The following is an 18,700-nucleotide window of genomic DNA, read 5'->3' as shown; positions in this document are numbered from 1 at the left end:
GATGTGTCCTGATTGGGGCTTATAAGACTCTGAGAGGGATTAGTAGAATGAATGAAGGTGGATTAGTTCTAAACAATTCCAGAACTAGGGATCAGAAATTCAAATTAGATTGTAGAAAGTTTTCTTTTATCCAGTGAGTCGTTGATAGCTGGAACACGTTGTCCCTTGCAGGTTTGATTAGGCTGACAGTTTGAATAAATTCAAAGCTGAACTGGATACTTACCTGTGTGAGAAAGGAAACATATAATTTGTGTTTTGTTATCTACTTAGTTGGGTTCTTTTTTGGGTTTTTTTTTTGTCAGTGCAGCAAAAGCCTGTGGCTTCCTTGCACTATATGGAGAATACTATTACAACGTAGTCTAAACCTTTTCCCCTCTAATTTGAAGTTATGGTTTTTAGTAAAATGGGATTGTAAAATGAATGACAGCAGAATTCTGCCTTCATTCGTTTCACTAATCGATCTCTGAGCATTATAAACCTCAATTAGGTCCCCTCCAAGGTGCCTGATTGCAAAGCTCTGTAGCCTACATAATCAAAGTATTTCCTCGTACAGCCACCCACTAATGAACTCATCATTCAAGTTGCCCATCTTTGGAAGCTTTCAAGAAGCCTAATTTTTTTTTAGACTATGTCTCCATATTGGACACAATATTCCAAATGCAGCCTTACAATTGCCTCATACAGTGAAAGTATGACCTCCTATCTCTACTGGATAACATTCGATAAATCACTGATAGGACAATATAGGCTTTCCTGGCCACTTGTTCACACTGCTCAAAAAACTTAATGTCTGCCGTAACACACGGCACAGTTTTTGGCTGATGCTATATAAGCTTGCTTTCTTGCATCATGTGCCTTTGCTAATGCTAATATAACTCCAAGATCCTTCTCTTCCTCTAGAGTTTTTAATTCAACCCCATCAAATGTACAATTTATTTTCGGGTCGCTATCCCCCCCAAGTGTAATATAGCATTTTGCTGCATTAAAACAAAGTTGCCACTTTTCTGATCATTCTTGAAGACTGTTCAAGTCATCCTGAAGGAGGAGTGCTGCTTGGCACTGGTTATTAACAACTTTCCCACTCTACAACATCTGCAAATTTTGACAACATGCCCTTTATCCCTTCATTGATGTTGTTTCTGATTTTCATAAACAACAGTGGTTCAAGGGACTCAACTTCAGACATTACACTAATTTGGAAATGATTATTATAAAACAGAGCTCCAATGCTGAATATGTCCTATGTTGTATATCAATATGTAAAAGAATAAAAGAAACTTACCTCAATTGATCCAGATGACACTCTCCACGATTTAAACAAATATAAAATTAAAATTACATCAAATGAATTCTCACACCCGCAGCAACAATGATTCGCTGCACTTGGAATCAAAGGCAAAGTCTTTCCAACCCAACCCCAAAATGCATCAAACCACAACCACACAACCATGAATGAAAAAAGACATTGTATCCATAAATAAAATCAAGCATAAAATGATTATGGTAATAAAATCAATTAAAATAATTTAAAGTAAATTTTAAAATCGACTTTCCTTCCTGAAGCTGATGGGGCTTTTCGAGCACGTCTTGATCACAGGTTAAAAATAACGAGAGTGTGTGTAAGTCAAAATATTAAATAGGGAGATTATTTGTCTTGGCGCATGCATGTAAAAGACCACGAATAGGAGATAAGATATGGATGGCAAACATTACTAGAATTCTCATGTAATTTAATTTCAAGAATTTTTGCAATTAATAGTCTTGTATAGTTACACTGGATACTAAGTATTTACATCTCGTTGAATAAAAATGTGGGGCTTTCATTAGCGGCATGAAAGGCCAATTCTGATGCTGCTGCATGAAACGCAAGGACTGAGAACATGCATTTCATGGAGCAGTATCAGCATCAGTTTCACATATGTGCTACTTAACCCTCAAATCCAGCATGAACAGAATCGAGCCCTGGTAAGATGAGTCACAATCACTACAAAAATCATGTCATTTATTGTGTCGCAAAGAAGAAAGGACTGAGTGATTGTTCGGTATGTGTAATTTTCGCATTGGGTCGGACCACAATTTTAAACTCTATCTACAAAGAACCTGTTAAGCTGTTTGTGCCACCGTTAAAAGTATGGGACACAAAGTATTTTTTTCTCATCTATGGAACCCAGAAGAGGTCTCTTTAATTTGATATTACTATTGTTGGTTGGTGTAGTTTTTTGTAACTTTTTTTTTTTGCTTGTACAGTAATACCCCGACTTATGCGAACTCGGAGTTACGCGGTTCTTGATTTTTTTCGTTTGGCAACGCTGCCGCCCACTATCTTCAAGGTCGTTTTTCATATGTTATCGATATACGGTGCGACGGCGGAGAATGAGAGCGAAAGATGAACAAAATTCAACTTTGCTGCTTTTATGTTTTTTATATCAGTGAAGGGGAAACACATTTCACCATAATAACGTAAAAACCAACACAATTCCAGCTATCGGTATAATCGCAAATGCAATTAGATCGAGTTTACTACCAGTTTATAACAGATTTCACTAGCAGAAACATAACTGGATTTTTATTGTTTTATGGTAGTAACCCCTAGAAATGTGAGGTGTTAATAGTGTATCTCTGCCTTTATGGTGTTGTTTATTCAGTTGCTACATGCGCGCAGCTTTGTTTATGCGTATCAAGCGTGCCTCCTCGTTTTGTAATTGTACTTTATTCCCTAAAAATGAGTAAAATACTTAATTAAAAGGTGTGAAAAGGAAGCGTCCTGGTGAAGACACTGCAGATTCAGAGAGAAAAAGAAAAGCAATTATTGATAAACAGAGGCGGACTGTGTCAAAAATTCTTACCCGGGAAAATTTATAGTGGCCTCATACTATGGTTTATGGCCAAAATCACACTGGCCCACCAGGGTTTCCCCGGTAAGGCTTATGGCCAGTCCACCTCTGTCGATAGAGAAAAAATATGAAATTGTGAAACGCTTTAAGCGAAATGAAAGACCATGTGATATGCACGTGCTACAGGCCTAAATGAAGCAACGGCGAAAAGCACATGACAATTGCAAACTTGACAGGTTGAAAATTGAAAAGGGCTCAATTGTAAAGGGCTTAAAAATTTTAGAAAACATACGCTCCAACGAAGAACGCGTTATAGCTACAAAGCAAGGAATAAAAAAATTATTAGCTTGCTACGAAGAAATTCTGCTTGAAAAAAAGAACGCGCTGTGTTGTCAGACGAATTTGTTAGATTTTATGAAGCCATCGACATCGAAATAACTTTTTTACGAAGTCATTTGTTTTTTTTAATACATATTTTGTATTAATATGTATAAAGAACTGCAATTTTATTAATATTTTTCTTCTAAACTAGTGTTTTTGTTAGTCCTTGGTCCCAATTAAGCAAAATTTATATGCAAAGTTGTACAACGACTTACGCGATTTTCGTCAGACCCACCTATCGCGTAACTTCGGGGTATTACTGTACTCTAATTTGGTTTGTTGTAACAAGAGCGTAACCCCTGTTTAAGAATCTGGTTAATATCATTCGTAAAGTCGACTACAGAGGTCTGAGACAGTATTTAAATGTTATACGGCGGGACCAACTGATGATGTTATCAACAGCAAATTCAAAATCAGAAGCATTCAAAGAATTAATCTTGGAAACTACTAGACTTTTCATACCAACAAAGAAATATTCTTCAAGGTTTAGGCCTAAATGAATGTCAGATAAACTAATGAGAAGTGGCAGAGAAGAAAAATTCACTGTATACATATAAATTAATGAGTGACATGTAAGCTTACGATAGATATAAGCTGGTCTGTAACCAAGTCCTTGAGGTTGTCACAGACATTCTCTCAGATATGCCAGACAAGCTGTTCTTGCTACCTGGGAGTCTAAAACGCTGATGGAACTGATATTCGGGTGACACTCAAGTCAAAGTGGACCCAATTTCGGCGAAGTCTGCACGGTCTATGACAGCCAAATCCTCTGCTTGCACCTTCACGATGGTGGGACTGTTAGTAATCCTGGGTATAACCTTCATGCACAAGTACATGGTGGGTGACCACCCAGGTGTGAACCAACGTAAGCAGGGGTCGAGGTGTGGCGCCCACACCACATGGAGGAACGCTGCCCCTCTATGTTACCAGGCAGTACTAGGTGGTAGATGACTCTCATCAACCGGTGAAATACCACCACTTTGCTCATTGGAGGCTTGAAGTGGTGGAACCCATGTTTAGTCTCTAGAGCTAAGTTCCGGCCAACCCTTCCCCATCTCTCCTATCATGCAGTATGATTGATGACTTTTGAGGTTATGATGAACGTCGTGGCGAGATCCAATATGGACTCAGGGGAGGTACCCATAGACTGGAAATGTGCAAATGTGACCCCAATTCACAAAGGAGGATCAAAGGCTGACACAAGTAATTATAGCCCTGTGAGCTTAACTTCTGTTCCAGGAAAATTAATGGAGGCACTGGTTAAAGAAGCACTGCAGGATCATTTAGACAAGACTTCAGTTATAGCTCAGACACAGCATGGTTTTGTTAAGGGGAAGTCTTGCCTGACCAACTTGATTGGATACTATGATGCAGTCACAAAAGAACTGGATGCAGGGAATAACTTTGATATTATATACTTGGATCTTAGAAAGGCTTTTGATACTGTTGCACATGGAAGACTGCTACACAAATTGGAGCAGTGTGACATTGGAGGCAAATTGCTGCTATGGATAAAGGGGTGGTTGAGGGGGAGAAGACAGAGAGTGGTAATCAATGGACACTGCTCATCGTGGACTAATGTTATTAGTGGAGTCCCTCAGGGCTCAGTGTTGGGTCCATTATTGTTTTCTGTATTTACAAATGATATTGATGATGGTATATCAAGCTTAATGTCCAAGTTTGCAGATGATACAAAGGTTGGCAGGGTTGTCAAGGACACTACTGACACTATGCTGCTGCAACAGGATCTGGAAAGGTTGAGCAGATGGGCTGAGAGGTGGCAAATGAAGTTTAACATTGACAAAAGTAAAGTACTACACATGGGAAAAAGCAACCCCAGAGCAACGTATCAACTCTGTGGTACTACACTGACAGTGGTAGAGAATGAAAGGGACTTGGGGGTGATTGTGCAGGCAGATATGAAGTTCTCTGAGCAGTGCAGACGGGCTGCAAGAGTAGCTCATGGAGTATTGTCAATGATATACAGGAATTTTTCCAGCAGGGATAAGGAGGTGATTATTCCATTGTATAAGGCAACAGGCCACACCTAGAGTACTGTATACAGGTCTGGAGGCCTCATTTCAAGAAGGATGTAGAGCTGCTGGAACGCGTACAGAGAAGGGCAACAAGATTAGTGAATGGAACAAAGGGGTGCTCTTATGAAGAAAGGCTTAAGTTTTGCAAATTACAGTGTCTGGAGGCTAGGCACCAGCGAGGTGATCTGATAGAGGTGTATAAAGCCTTGAATGGTTTAAGCATGCTCAATGCTGATGGGATTCTTCCTCTAGCTCAGAAAAATCACCTGAGAGGGCATAAATTCAAATTGAGGAAAGACAGATGTAGGATAGACGTGCGGAAATTTGCCTTTAGCCAGCGGGTGGTTGGTTGGTGGAACAGACTGCCATCCCTTGTGGTGGAGGTTGATAGCCTAAATAAGTTTAAGGCTCAGCTGGACAGGTATTTTGAACGAACAGAGGGGTAAAGTTGAAGTGGGTTTTTTTTTTTTTTTTTTGGCTGATGCTGCATTAGCTTGCTTTCTTGCATCAAATGCCTCTACTAATGCTAATTATATTCCTTACATTTCGAGGGTACAGCTCTAAAACGGTGTTCGCAGGCCGGCCGCTAGTTAGTACACCGGACTGAACCTATCGGTAACTCTCTAGGAAACTTCCGGATCAGCTAGTGTATAATCTTGCTACCTCTACTCTGCCAGATAGTGACTGGAGGGAGTCCGAGTAGTGTGTATGCGGGGAGCATTGTCGTGGCCACGTTATGTCAAGGATCTGGGTATATTCTTACCACATGTACGTCATATCCAAAAATTTCATTACTTCATACAGCATGTCCCACCCACTTTTTCTTACTATTGAATACACCATGAATTGTCAAAATAACAGAGCAAGCTTATCTGCGAAAAGATCTAAACCTCCCAAGGACTTCCTAATTCATTTCACAAATATACGTGGTCTCAATTCTAATCTCAATGATGTCCATTTCCACTTGCAGTCTTCCAAATCCCATGTACTTTTTCTGACTGAATCTCAGTTATCATTTGATTCAACTACTGCTCATCTCAGATGTCCAAATTATTTGCTGTATGATTCCTTTCGCCTCAAAGGTGGTACTTGTGCATATCCCCATTCTGATATTCCCTGTCAGAGACTTGGCAATTTGGAATCTCCTCTCTTTGATCTTCTCTGGCTTAAAATCTCTCTACCTCATTGTGTAAAATTCATCTGTTGTCTCTACCGTTCTCCCAACTCCACTAATCACTTGGAGCTCTTTGACTTCCTCTCTTTGCAACTTGACTTTCTCCAGTCCAACTTTCCTAACAGTGAGGTAATTTTCCTTGGTGATTTTAACATTCACAACTCCAGCTGGCTTCCGTTTTCTAGTCACACCGACCCAGCAGGTCGAGATGCTGAGGCTTTTGCAATTACTAATGACCTAGCACAGATTGTTCATTTACCTACAAGAATACCGGACAATCCTAATCATACAGCCAATACGCTTGATCTTTTTCTCACAAACAACCCTTCTAAGTACAAGGTTGAAGTGAGAGGTCCTTTAGGCACTTCAGATCACAACTTGGTGATTGTCTCTTCTCCAATGGAACCTTTATCTCATGGCTATTCCCAACCTCGTATTGTTTGGCATTACAAGAATGCAAAATGGGATGACCTGCGAGACTTCTTTTCTTCTTTTCCTTGGTCTGATTACTGTTTCAAAACTTCTGATGTCAACGTTTGCTCAGATTGTGTCAGTGAAATTATTCTTGCAGGAATGGAATCCTTTATCCCACACTCCACTTTAAAATCTCGTCCTTTATCTAAACCTTGGTTTTCCAATAAATGTGCTAAGGCTGTCCAAGAGAAGAACACTGCATATCGTAATTGGCTTGTTTCTAATTCTTCAGTTTCATTTTCTGCCTACACCAAAGCTCGCAACAATTGTAAAGCAGTTATTAATCAGTCCAAACTAGAGTTTGAACAGGCTAAGAGTAGAAAGCTTGTTGCCCCAATGGTAGCCGAGCATTCTGGTCTCTAGACAAAGCTATCGGCCGCAACTTTTGCCCATCTCTGCTCCCACCTCTGTCCAAACCAGATGGTTCTGTTGTCACTTCAGCCAAGGATAAAGCTGACCTGCTAGCATCCCATTTCTTTGCGCTCATGTATTAATGATCTTGGTAAAACACCTCCCACCATTTCTAACACGCTCCATTCAATGCCTCCTCTGGTCTTCTGTCAAAAGGATATCAGAAGGATTTTGATGAATCTTGATGCTAAGAAAGCTCCAGGTCCTGATGGTATTTCTCCACTTGTTCTCAAAACCTGTGCTCCTGAACTTACTCCTATTCTTTGCCGCCTTTTTTCACTTTCTTATTCCAAAGGTGTTTTTCCTTCTGCTTGGAAATTTGCTCATATCCAGCCAGTTCCTAAAAAGGGTGACAAATCCCTCCCATCCAATTATCGTCCCATTGCAATTACTTCTACTCTTTCTAAAGTAATGGAGAAATCAATTAACCGCCAACTCTTAAACTACCTAGAAACCTTCCGTCTGATCAACAATCGCCAGTATGGATTCCGTCAGTGTTGATCCACTGGTGATATTCTGGCTTATGTTACCCATTTATGGACAAATTCAATGGAAAGGTTCGGTGAAACACAAGTAGTTGCTCTTGACATCTCAAAGGCTTTTGATAGTGTTTGGCATAAAGGTCTTCTAAACAAGCTTCCATCTTATGGTTTGCCAACTGTTTTTAGTAATTGGTTATCCAGTTTTCTCTCTGATCGCTCACTGAGGGTGATGGTAGATGGCTCTCTGTCTTCTAACTTCTCCACTAATGCCGGTGTCCCCCAAGGTTCAGTTCTTTCCCCCACTCTTTTCCTCTTGTATATCAATGACCTTCTTCCATTGACTGGAAATCCTATCCATAGTTTTGCCGATGATAGCACATTGCATTCAACTTTCCATTTTGAGAAACCTTGTCCAGCTCAATCAGCTTCAAGTTCTCGAAAATCTGCTGCCAATTCCTTAAATGCCGATCTTCAGGTAATTCTCCAGTGGGGCAAAGACAACTTAGTTGATTTCAACCCTTCTAAAACTCAATCTTGTCTTATATCTCGCAAAAAGGATTCTTCTGCTCCTATGCTTATCTTTAGTGACACTCCGATTTCTAGGCAAAATGATACATCTCTTTTCGGGATTACCCCGACTTCTAATCTCTCTTGGCACAAGCACATTACAAATATTGCTTCCTCTGCATCTAAAAAACTTGGTTTTCTCTTTTGCTCTCGGCGTTACTTTTCTCCCAAACAGCTGCTCACTCTGTATAAATCGCAAATCCGCCCTGCCACGGAATATTGTTCCCACATCTGGGGTGGTGCCCCCAAAACCTCTCTCAGGCTTCTTGATTCCATTCAGAAGAGGGCAGTTAAGTTAATTAATGATTCATCTCTAACAGAGTCTCTGCACTCGCTTTCTCATAGACGCACTGTTTCTGCTGCATGCCTCTTCTACAGATACTTCCATGGGCACTGTTCTTCTGAATTGGCTTCTATAATTCCCGCTCTCTCTTTCAAAACAGTCCGAACACGTGCCGCCACCAGCCAACATCCATTTACTGTCCAACTTCAAATTCACAGAACCAACTTTTCATCTTCTTCATTTATCTGCCGTTTTCTGGAACAACCTTCCTTCATATGTATTTCCTGAAAATTACAATCTACAGAAGTCCAAGTCCAATGTCAACAAATATCTTCTTTCGTCTTCTTAACCCCAAACCCAAGCACGGTACTAAGTACTATAGGTTATAATACCTCTCGTGTTTGGGGTTCTCATAAAAAAAAAAAAGTCAAAAAGGATATTTGGCAGGCAAAGGCAGATAATGTGAAATCTTTGGCAAAGGAAACAGAAAAGAGTTCTGTTGAGTTTTGTTCAATTTGTTGAGGAGAATTTGTTGAAGATAAAAATAAAAAAGGCACCTGGGTTAGATGGCATCTATCCAGTTATATTAAAGGAAGCAGCAAAGGAAGTAAGCAAACCCTGAGCTATAATTATGAGAGCTTCCTTGGACTGTTTCTTGTTATTTGGTTTTTAGGAGCATTAGGAACTAAGGCCACATTGCTCCGGGGATATGTGGTGGTCACTCCTTGACCTTTCCGCATCTCTCTGTATTTGGTGGCCACGAGCTCGAACCCCGGTCTAATCAAGAAGTGTGTGCTATGCACTGCTGCTTCTGCCTGCCTGGCTACGGAGGCACCCTTCCTTGGACTCGGGGGAAGTACCCAAGGACTGGAGATGTGCAAATGTCATCTGAATTCACAAAGGAGGATCAAAGAGTGACACAAGTAATCACAGACCTGTTAGTTTAACTTCTGTTCCAGGGAAATTAATGGAGGCACTGATTAAAGAAGGACTGTAGGATCACCTAGACAAGACTTCAGTTATAGCTCAGACACAGCATGGTTTTGTTAAGGGGAAGTCTTGTCTGACAATTTGATTGCATACTATGATGTGGTCACAAAGGAACTGGATCCAGAGAACAACTTTGATATCTTATATTTGGATCTTAGAATGGCTTTTGATACTGTTTCACATGGAAGACTGCGGCATTGGAGGCACATTGCTGCTATAGATAATGGAATGGTTGAGTGGGAGATGAACAGAGAGCAGTAATCAATGGACACTGCTCTTCATGGACTAATGTTATTAGTGGAGTCCCTCAAGGGTCAGTGTCGGGTCCATTCTTGTTTTCTGTATTTATTAATGATACTGATGATGATATATCAGGCTTAATGTCCAATTTGCAGACGATACGAAGGTTGGCAGGGTTGTTAATGACACTAATGGCAGTTCACTGCTGCAACAGGATCTAGAAAAGTTGAGCAGATGGGCTGAGAGGTGGCAACTGAAGTTTAACATTGACAAATGTAAAGTACTGCATATGGGAAGCAGTAACTCCAGAGTAATGTATCAACTGTGTGGTACTACACTGACAGTGATAGAGAATGAAAAGGACCTGTGGGTAATTGTGCAGGCAGATATGAAGTTTTCTGAGCAGTGCAGACGGTCTGCAAGAGTAGCTCATGGTGTCTTGTCAATGATATACAGAAATTTTTCTAGCAGGGATAAGGAGGTGATTATTCCCTTGTATAAGGCAATGATGAGGCCACATCTTGAGTACTGTATACAGGTCTGGAGGCTTCAATTTATGAAGGATGTATAGCTGCTGGAGCGAGTGGAGAGTAGGACAATTCTATTAACGTGCCGTTAATAGAATAGAACAAATGGTTGCTCTTAACGAAGAAAGGCTTAAGTTTTGCAAATTACAGTGTCTGGAAACTAGGCACCTGCAAGGTGATCTGATTGAGGTGTATAAAGCCTTGAATGGTTTGGGCATGCTCAATGCTGATGGGATCCTTCCTCTTGCTCAGAATAATCGCCTGAGAGGCATAAATTCAAATTGAGGAAAGATGGTTGTAGGATATATGTGCGGAAGTTTGCCTTTAGCCAGAGTGTGGTTGATTGCTGGAACAAACTTCCATCTGCCATTGTAGAAGTTGATAGCTTAAATAGATTCAAGGCAGAACTAGACAAACATTTGGAGCGAGTGAATGGGTGAAATTAGATTTTTTTTGGCTGATGCTATATCAGCTAGCTTTCTTGCATCATGTGCCTTTACTAATGCTAAATGCTAATGCAGAGCTTAATAGGTTCTTTAAAGATTAGAGTTCTTTAGAGTTTAAAATTGTAAAATTGTGGCCAGACCAATATGGAAATTACACACTATACTGAACTGCTTCACAGGCTCTTTAATGAACAATCACCCAGTCCTTTTCTCTTTTGCAACACAAATAAATGACCTGGTATACAACATTTCTTGCAGTGATTGTGACTCATCTTACCAGGGCTTGACTCGACACATGCTGGATTTCAAGTTTAAGCAGCACACGTGCTTCTCATGCAGCAGTGTCAGAATTGGCCTTTCGTGCCGTTAATGAAAGCTCCATATTTTTATTCAACAAGACAAAAACACTTAGTGTACAACATAACTATACAATTGCAAAAACTCTTAAAATTAAATTACACGAGAATTCTATTAATGTATTCCATCCATGTCTTATCTCTGATTCATGTTCATATACAAGCATGCACCAAGACAAATAACCTCTATTTAATATTTTGACTCACATACACACTGCATTATTTCTATCCTGTGGTCAAGACATAAGGTCGAAAAGTCCCATCAGCTTCAGGATTTAAAGTCAATTATAAAATTTACTTTAAATTATTTTAATTGATTTTATTACTGTAATCATTTTACACTTGATTTTATTTATGGACAATGTCTTCCTTCACTCATGATTATGTGGTTGTGGTCTGATGTATTTTGGGGTTGGGTTGGGAGCCTTAGCCTTTGATTCCTGGTGCATCAAATCACTGATGTTGCTGTGGGTGTAAGAATTCATTTGATGTAATTTTATTTTTATATTCGTTTAAATTCTGGAAAGTGTCATATGGAAGTGTTCTACGGATCACACTGAGGTAAATTTTTCTTATTCTTTTATATACAGGCAACCGTCAATTTACGAACGAGTTCCATTCCAAGACTTAGTTCATTATACATTTTGTACTTTCATTATACTTTTGCAATTCTTTCCATATTTGTGTCTTCTTCACAGATTGCTAACTCCTCAGATATTCATTTAAAAACTGCAGCCATTTTCTCCCACGAGAAAATATTCTACGTGACATGTAAACCAACGTTTTTTTTACTGGCTAGATTAGCTTTATTAACCAAGTACAGTTCAGTAAAATTATCATATAATAATTTTCTGATAATTATTGTAATGAATAAATTTTTTAAAAGTTTATTTATTTAAATCTTACAATTATGTTCACTGTACGTTTGGCATTTCGTTTTATAAGAAACTCTATTGAAGACTATCTATTGGTGACTTCAAGAAATTTTAAATGAATTCTGACGTTCATTATAGCAAATGTTTATAAATCGAACGTTCATTAACCGAGAGTTCCTGTATTACCAATCTGGAATATATCCACTGATCACAACCCTCTGCCTTCTGCTCTGCAGTCACACTGCAATCCATCTTAGAACCTTTCCAGTAATCCCAACATGTTTTATTGGATGATTGTTTTGTTTGTTTGTTATTTGGTTTTTAGGAGCATTAGCAACTAAGGCCATATTGCTCCGAGAAATGCGGTGGTCATTACCTGTCCTTTCCTCATCCTCCGTATTTGGTGGTGACGGGCTTGAACCCCGGTCTAACCAAGAAGTGTGTGCTATGCACTGCTGCTCCTTCCCACCTGGCTATGGAGGTGCCTGGATGATTGTTTCCTATATCAGCATGTTCGGGAGACAACTAGAGGGAGTAATACTCTTGATCTGATTATCAGTAGTGATTCTTCACACATTAAGAACCTGCAAATAAAGGAACCACTAGGTGGCAGTGATCACGGTGTGCTGAAGTGGGATTTACTCAAAGAGGTAACTACCATCAGGGGCAAAGGGAAGGGTTTTTGCTTTCGTAAAGGCGACTACGATGGACTGAGAGAGTATTTAAATTCTTTATACAGTCGAACTAACTGATGATGTTACCAGCAGCAAATTCAAAATGGGAAGCATTCAAAGAACTTATTAGGCTTTATATACCAACCAAGAAATATTGTTAAAGGTTTAGGCCTAAATAGATGTCAGATGAACTAATGAGACATATGGCAGAGAAGCAAAATGCATGGGATACATATAAATTAATGGGTGACGTGGAAGCCTATGATAGATATAAGCTGATCTGTAATCAAGTCACAAAGGAGATTAGACAGGCAAAGGCAGATTATGAGAAATCCTTGGCAAAGGATGCAAAGAAAGGATGGGTGACATGGAAGCCTATGATAGATATAAGCTGGTCTGTAACCAAGTCACAAAGGAGATTAGGCAGGCAAAGGCAGATTATGAGAAATCCTTGGCAAAGGATGCAAAGAAAAACAGAAAAGAGTTCTTTACCTATGTAAACTCTAGAAGGAAAGGGATGAATCAGATTGGTCCACTGGATATTGATGGTTCAACAGTTGAGGATCCTGCTCAGGTAGCTAACAAACTAAACGAGAATTTTGAATCTACATTCACACATGAGGAGTTATTCAGGAAGGGGAATGCCAGAGGTGAAGTAATCTCTGGCAGTGAGCTAGATGATTTTGTAGTAACTGAGAGGAAAGTGGAGGAGAAATTGTTGAGGATAAACATAAAAAAGGCACTCGGGGTGGATTGGATCTATCCAGTTATATTAAAGAAGGCAGCAAAGGAAGTAAGCAAACCCATAGCCATAATTATGAGAGCTTCCTTGGACTCAGCAGAGGTACCCATAGACTGGAGATGTGCAAATGTGACACCAATTCACAAAGGAGGATCAAAGTCTGAAACAAGTAATTATAGACCTGTGAGTTTAACTTCTGTTCAGGAAAATTAATGGAGGCACTGGTTAAAGAGGCACTGCAGGATCATCTAGACAAGACTTCAGTTATAGCTCGGACACAGCATGGTTTTGTTAAGGGAAAGTCTTGCCTGACCAATTTGATTGGATACTATGATGCAGTCACAAAAGAACTGGATGCAGGGAATAACTTTTGATATTATATTTTTGATACTGTTGTACATGGAAGACTGCTGCACAATTTGGAGCAGTGTGGCATTGGAGGCAAATTGCTGCTATGGATAAAGTGATGGTAATCAAAGACAGAGAGTGGTAATCATTGGACACTGCTCATCGTGGACTAATGTTATTAGTGGAGTCCCTCAGGGTTCAGTGTTGGGGGGGTCCATTGTTGTTTTCTGTATTTATAAATGATATTGGTGATGGTATATCAAGCTTAATGTCCAAGTTTTCAGACAATACAAAGGTTGGTAGTGTTCTTAAGGACACTACTGACGGTATGCTGCTGCAACAGGATCTGGAAAGGTTGAGCAGATGGGCTGAGAGGTGAAAAATGAAGTTTAACATTGACAAATGTAAAGTACTACATATGGGAAACAGTAACCCCAGAGCAACATATCAACTCTGTGGTACTACACTGACAGTGGTAGAGAATGAAAAGGACTTGGGGGTAATTGCGCAGGCAGATATGAAGTTCTCTGAGCAGTGCAGACGGGCTGCAAGAGTAGCTCATGGTGTCTTGTCAATGATATACAGGAATTTTTCTAGCAGAGATAAGGAGGTGATTATTCCCTTGTATAAGGCAATGGTCAGGCCGCACCTTGAGTACTGTATTCAAGTCTGGAGGCCTCAATTCAAGAAGGATGTAGAGCTGCTGGAACGAGTACAGAGAAGGGCAACAAGATTAGTGAATTGAGCAAAGGGTTGTTACTATGAAGAAAGGCTTAAGTTTTGCAAATTAGTGTCTGGAGACTAGGCACTGGCGAGGTGATCTGATAGAGGTGTATAAAGCCTTGAATGGTTTGAGCATGCTCAATGCCGATGGGATTCTTCCTCTTGCTCAGAATAATCACCTGAGAGGGCATAAATTCAAATTGAGGAAAGACAGATGTAGGATAGATGTGTGGAAATTTGCCTTTAGCCAGCGGGTAGTTGGCTGGTGAAACAGACTTCCATCCCTTGTTGTGGAAGTTGATAGCCTAAATAAATTTAGGGCTCAGCTGGACAGGTATTTCGAATGAATGGAGGGGTGAAATGGGAGTGGTTTTTTTTTTTTTTTTGGCTGATGCTGAATAAGCTTGCTTTCTTGCATCATATGCCTCTACTAGTGCTAATGTTCTGGCTTATACATGAGGGATTGAGTTAAATGCTTTGCTAAAATCCATATAAACTATGTTGAAATTGTTCCCTACATCCAGCTCATGAGTAACTGGGTCAAAATTGCTTACTAGGTTTGTTAAACATAATTTGCCTTAAATGCATGTTGTTTGTGTCCTTCAGAATGCTATTTCTTTCTAAATATCCCTGAATTTTACTCTTAATCATAGCTTCTAAGAATTTCACCTACCACTAAATCAAACTAACCGGTATGTTGTTACTGACTTTATTCTTAGAATCAACTTTATGTACTGGTGACACATTGACACTTCTCCAGTCCAAAGGAATCTCTCCTGAGTCCAATGATGCTCTCATAATTAACTTTACTGGTTTAATACACACTCTCTAGCATCTCCCTCAAAGTTCTCCTGCAATGTTTAGAGGTCTTAAGAGTTCACATCTTGCTATGTGGCAGTGATACCGGTAGGGAAAAGGTTAGGTTACCCAGTATTAGGTAGGCAGCCAAAATGTTTTTACTGGACAGTAAATATACTTGATTTAAATGTATTTTCAAGAAATTTATTTTTTAAAGAAATACAAATTCATAATTTTTTAATTCTTGTAATATACGTTTCACATTTGTAAAATCATATCAAACAGTCAGATATTATTTATTAAAAAAAAGTACACAAACTAAAGGACAGCTACCTTTTGCATATTCTTCTAAGAGAAGGTTAAAATGACCTAATTTGCAATATGTTTTTGGATCCAATTCCTTTTTAGTTACTGTCTGCTCTTTCTTGCCGTGTGTTATACTTTGTTCAGGCTGCGATCTAACTGAAGATACTGAAGTGGTAGTATTAATGGCAGTAGTGGAAGTTGTTGTCACTGGGTTGGCTGAAACTGTATTTGATTTCTCAACTACTTTTTCTGGAAGTGGTGGTAGAGGCAGGGTTACAGTTAATGGCACTGATGGTAGCTGTTGCTGTTTGGCTACACGTAATGCTTTATCCTTTTCTTGATGGTGCTGAATAAGCACTCTTTCTAAGTATTTCACTGCCTATATATTTAAAGAAAAAATTCTTAACCACGCACATTACAGAAAATTTGATTTAACCATAATTTAATTTAATTTAATTACTAAGATGCAATCTCTCAACCCAAAACATTTAACTTTCTCTCTTGTGCAAGTATTACCTTTCTCTTTATCAAAGAAAAACCTTTCTTCCATCACTATTATCTGTTTGACAAACATCAAAAATTTGGATGAATACAAATTTTTAACCTGTTGACTCATTTTGTTTGTTTAACTATTTTTTTAAATTCTTCTTCCAGGTCAACAGACTGCACCTTACTATTTATATAATATTTTTGGGTGTATAAAAATAATATGTAATTAATATCCATCTTTCCTAATTTATTATTTTAATTTGTAAATAATCGTTTCTCATTACACACATTCCCCTGTTCCTTTCATTTTTTACCAACTCATAATATTTAATATTTTCAATTTAAAGAAAATTGATAAATTTTCAATGAATTATTTTTTATGCTTTACATAATACTTTTCTACAAAATGGAATAAAGACAAATTAAAATTTTCTATAAGTGTTATTTCTATATGTCATAAAACAACATTGAAAATATATTTCTATGATACCAAAATATATTTTTTTTAAACAAAAATAGAAGACATTAGAGCATCAGATATACAAAACATGAGCAGTTTATGAGAAATGAATTGCACTACTAATGAAATATAAATGACACCCCACTAGTTAAAAGTTAAAGATGTCTGACTGGTCTATGCTTGCTAACAGGTCTATGCCTAATTGCTTGTTAACATGGTCTATGCTTGTTAACAGGAGAGACTGCTTCTACAGGGATGGGGATGCACTTAAATAGAAAGGGTGCAAGAATATTTGCTGATGCTATCGAGGCAGACTTAGATGGGTCGGAAAACTGCTAGCTTGGGGGGGAGATACGAGGACTAATAAATTAACAGTACCCGCTGGAAGAGGTAAAAGTAATTCTTGCACTACTTCTGTTGTTGTTGTTGTTATTTGGTTTTAAGGAGCATTAGCAACTAAGGCCATATTGCTCCGATGCAGTGGTCATTCCCTGACCTTCCCGCATGCTCTGTATTTGGTGGTGGCGGGTTCGAACCCCAGTCTAATCTAGAAATGTGTGCTATGCACTGCTGCTCCTTCCCACCTGGCTATGGAGGCGCCGCACTACTTCTATTGAAATGCAATTGAGCAGCAGCCTGGAAAGCAAGGCAATGGGGATTTCCAGGACTGCTGGGAGTCAGTGGAACAAGTAAATACATGGGCTGTGTTAGGGTAACTAAGAGTAGAAACAGGTGTACGTATACTTGCATGTACACCAATGCTAGGAGTATAGTTAATAAATTCGATGAGCTTGAAGTGCTAGTCAAGACATCAAAGGTAGATATTGTTGGGATATCAGAGACATGGTGTCACACAGACATATGCAGTGCAGAACTGGAATTTGGGGAGTACAATGTGTATAGAAAGGATAGACAGGACAGAAAGGGAGGAGGGGTTATGCTGTTAGTTAAGAAACACAAAATCTAAGGATGTGCATCCAACTGATGTTGGTGGGCAATGCAATGTTGAGTCTGTTTGGTGTGACACAAGCACTGGGAAAGCAAAAATGAGAGTAGGTGTGTGTTATAGGCCAAACGAATCTGATGAGTATAATGAGCAGTTGTGCAGAGAAATAGAGTGGGCCAGTAAATCAGTGTCTTATAATGGAGGATTTTAATTACCCAGAGATTGACTGGAATTTGTGGGTTGGTCACTCACACTAGCAAAGCTTTTGTAGATTTATTGGATGATTGTTTTCTACATCAGCATATTCGGGAGGCAACTAGAGGGAGTAATACTCTTGATCTGATTATCAGTAGTGATTCTTCAAGGATCAAGAATCTGCAGATAAAGGAACCACTAGGTTGTAGTGATCACAATGTGCTGAAGTGTGATTTACTCAGAGGTAACTACCATCAAGGGCAAAGGGAAGGGTTTTGACTTTCGTAAAGGTGACTATGGCGGTCTCAGACAGTATTTAAATTCTATACAGTGGGACCTAGGGGGGGGATTAGAGGGGCTTAGAGAGGAACAGGTATCCTGTGTGTTATCAGACACTCAGCCTAAAACACTGATGGATCCAATATCTCTCTATTACAGAAGATTTAGGAGAAGTCCGGTTGGCCTGCCTCCCTAAAATCCACTCATGCACACCTTCTCGATGGTAAGCCCTATTAGGTCACTTAGGTGGCAACGAACGTGTAGAGTGGTTCTCTTCAAGAATGCCTGGTCAGTGTGAAGAGGAAAAGACCAAACCCTCCAGCATGAGAGCACAACAATAAAAATGGCCCTCAGTCCCCAGCAGCTTTCACTCTCCCTCTTACGGCAGCGAGAGGTTCAGAGTGGAAGCAGAGGGTGCTAAGAATCTCTGGATACGACCAGGCTGCCATGCACGGAAACTGAACTTGGCCTGTTATAACGTACGATCACTCATCAGTGAAGACAGGATATTAGAGCTGGAAGAGGAATTAGAAAATGTGAATTGGAATATCATCGGTTTGGCTGAAACAAGAAGAAGAAATGAATCACTTATAAGTTTATCAAGTGGAAATCTGCTGTACACCAATGCAAACAGTGAAAGGAGTGAAGGTGGAGTTGGGTTTCT

The 18,700-nt window shown here is 39.4% G+C and overlaps 1 protein-coding gene across 1 annotated transcript in view; it reads right to left on the bottom strand.

The window, feature by feature from the left end:
• Utx (Utx histone demethylase) overlaps nucleotides 1-18,700 on the bottom strand; it is a 758,689-nt gene that overhangs the window by 650,677 nt on the left and 89,312 nt on the right. Inside the window, exon 3 of the mRNA XM_090377749.1 lies at nucleotides 15,695-16,046. Within this exon, the coding sequence (XP_090233875.1) occupies nucleotides 15,695-16,046 (352 nt within the window). The remainder of the gene's footprint in view (nucleotides 1-15,694; nucleotides 16,047-18,700) is intronic.

This window comes from Mastigoproctus giganteus, chromosome 1 (genome assembly GCF_048544385.1).
Source record: "Mastigoproctus giganteus isolate SK-2022 chromosome 1, ASM4854438v1, whole genome shotgun sequence".
Classification (NCBI taxonomy): domain Eukaryota; kingdom Metazoa; phylum Arthropoda; class Arachnida; order Uropygi; family Thelyphonidae; genus Mastigoproctus; species Mastigoproctus giganteus.
This window is presented reverse-complemented; position numbering and strand designations above follow the sequence as displayed.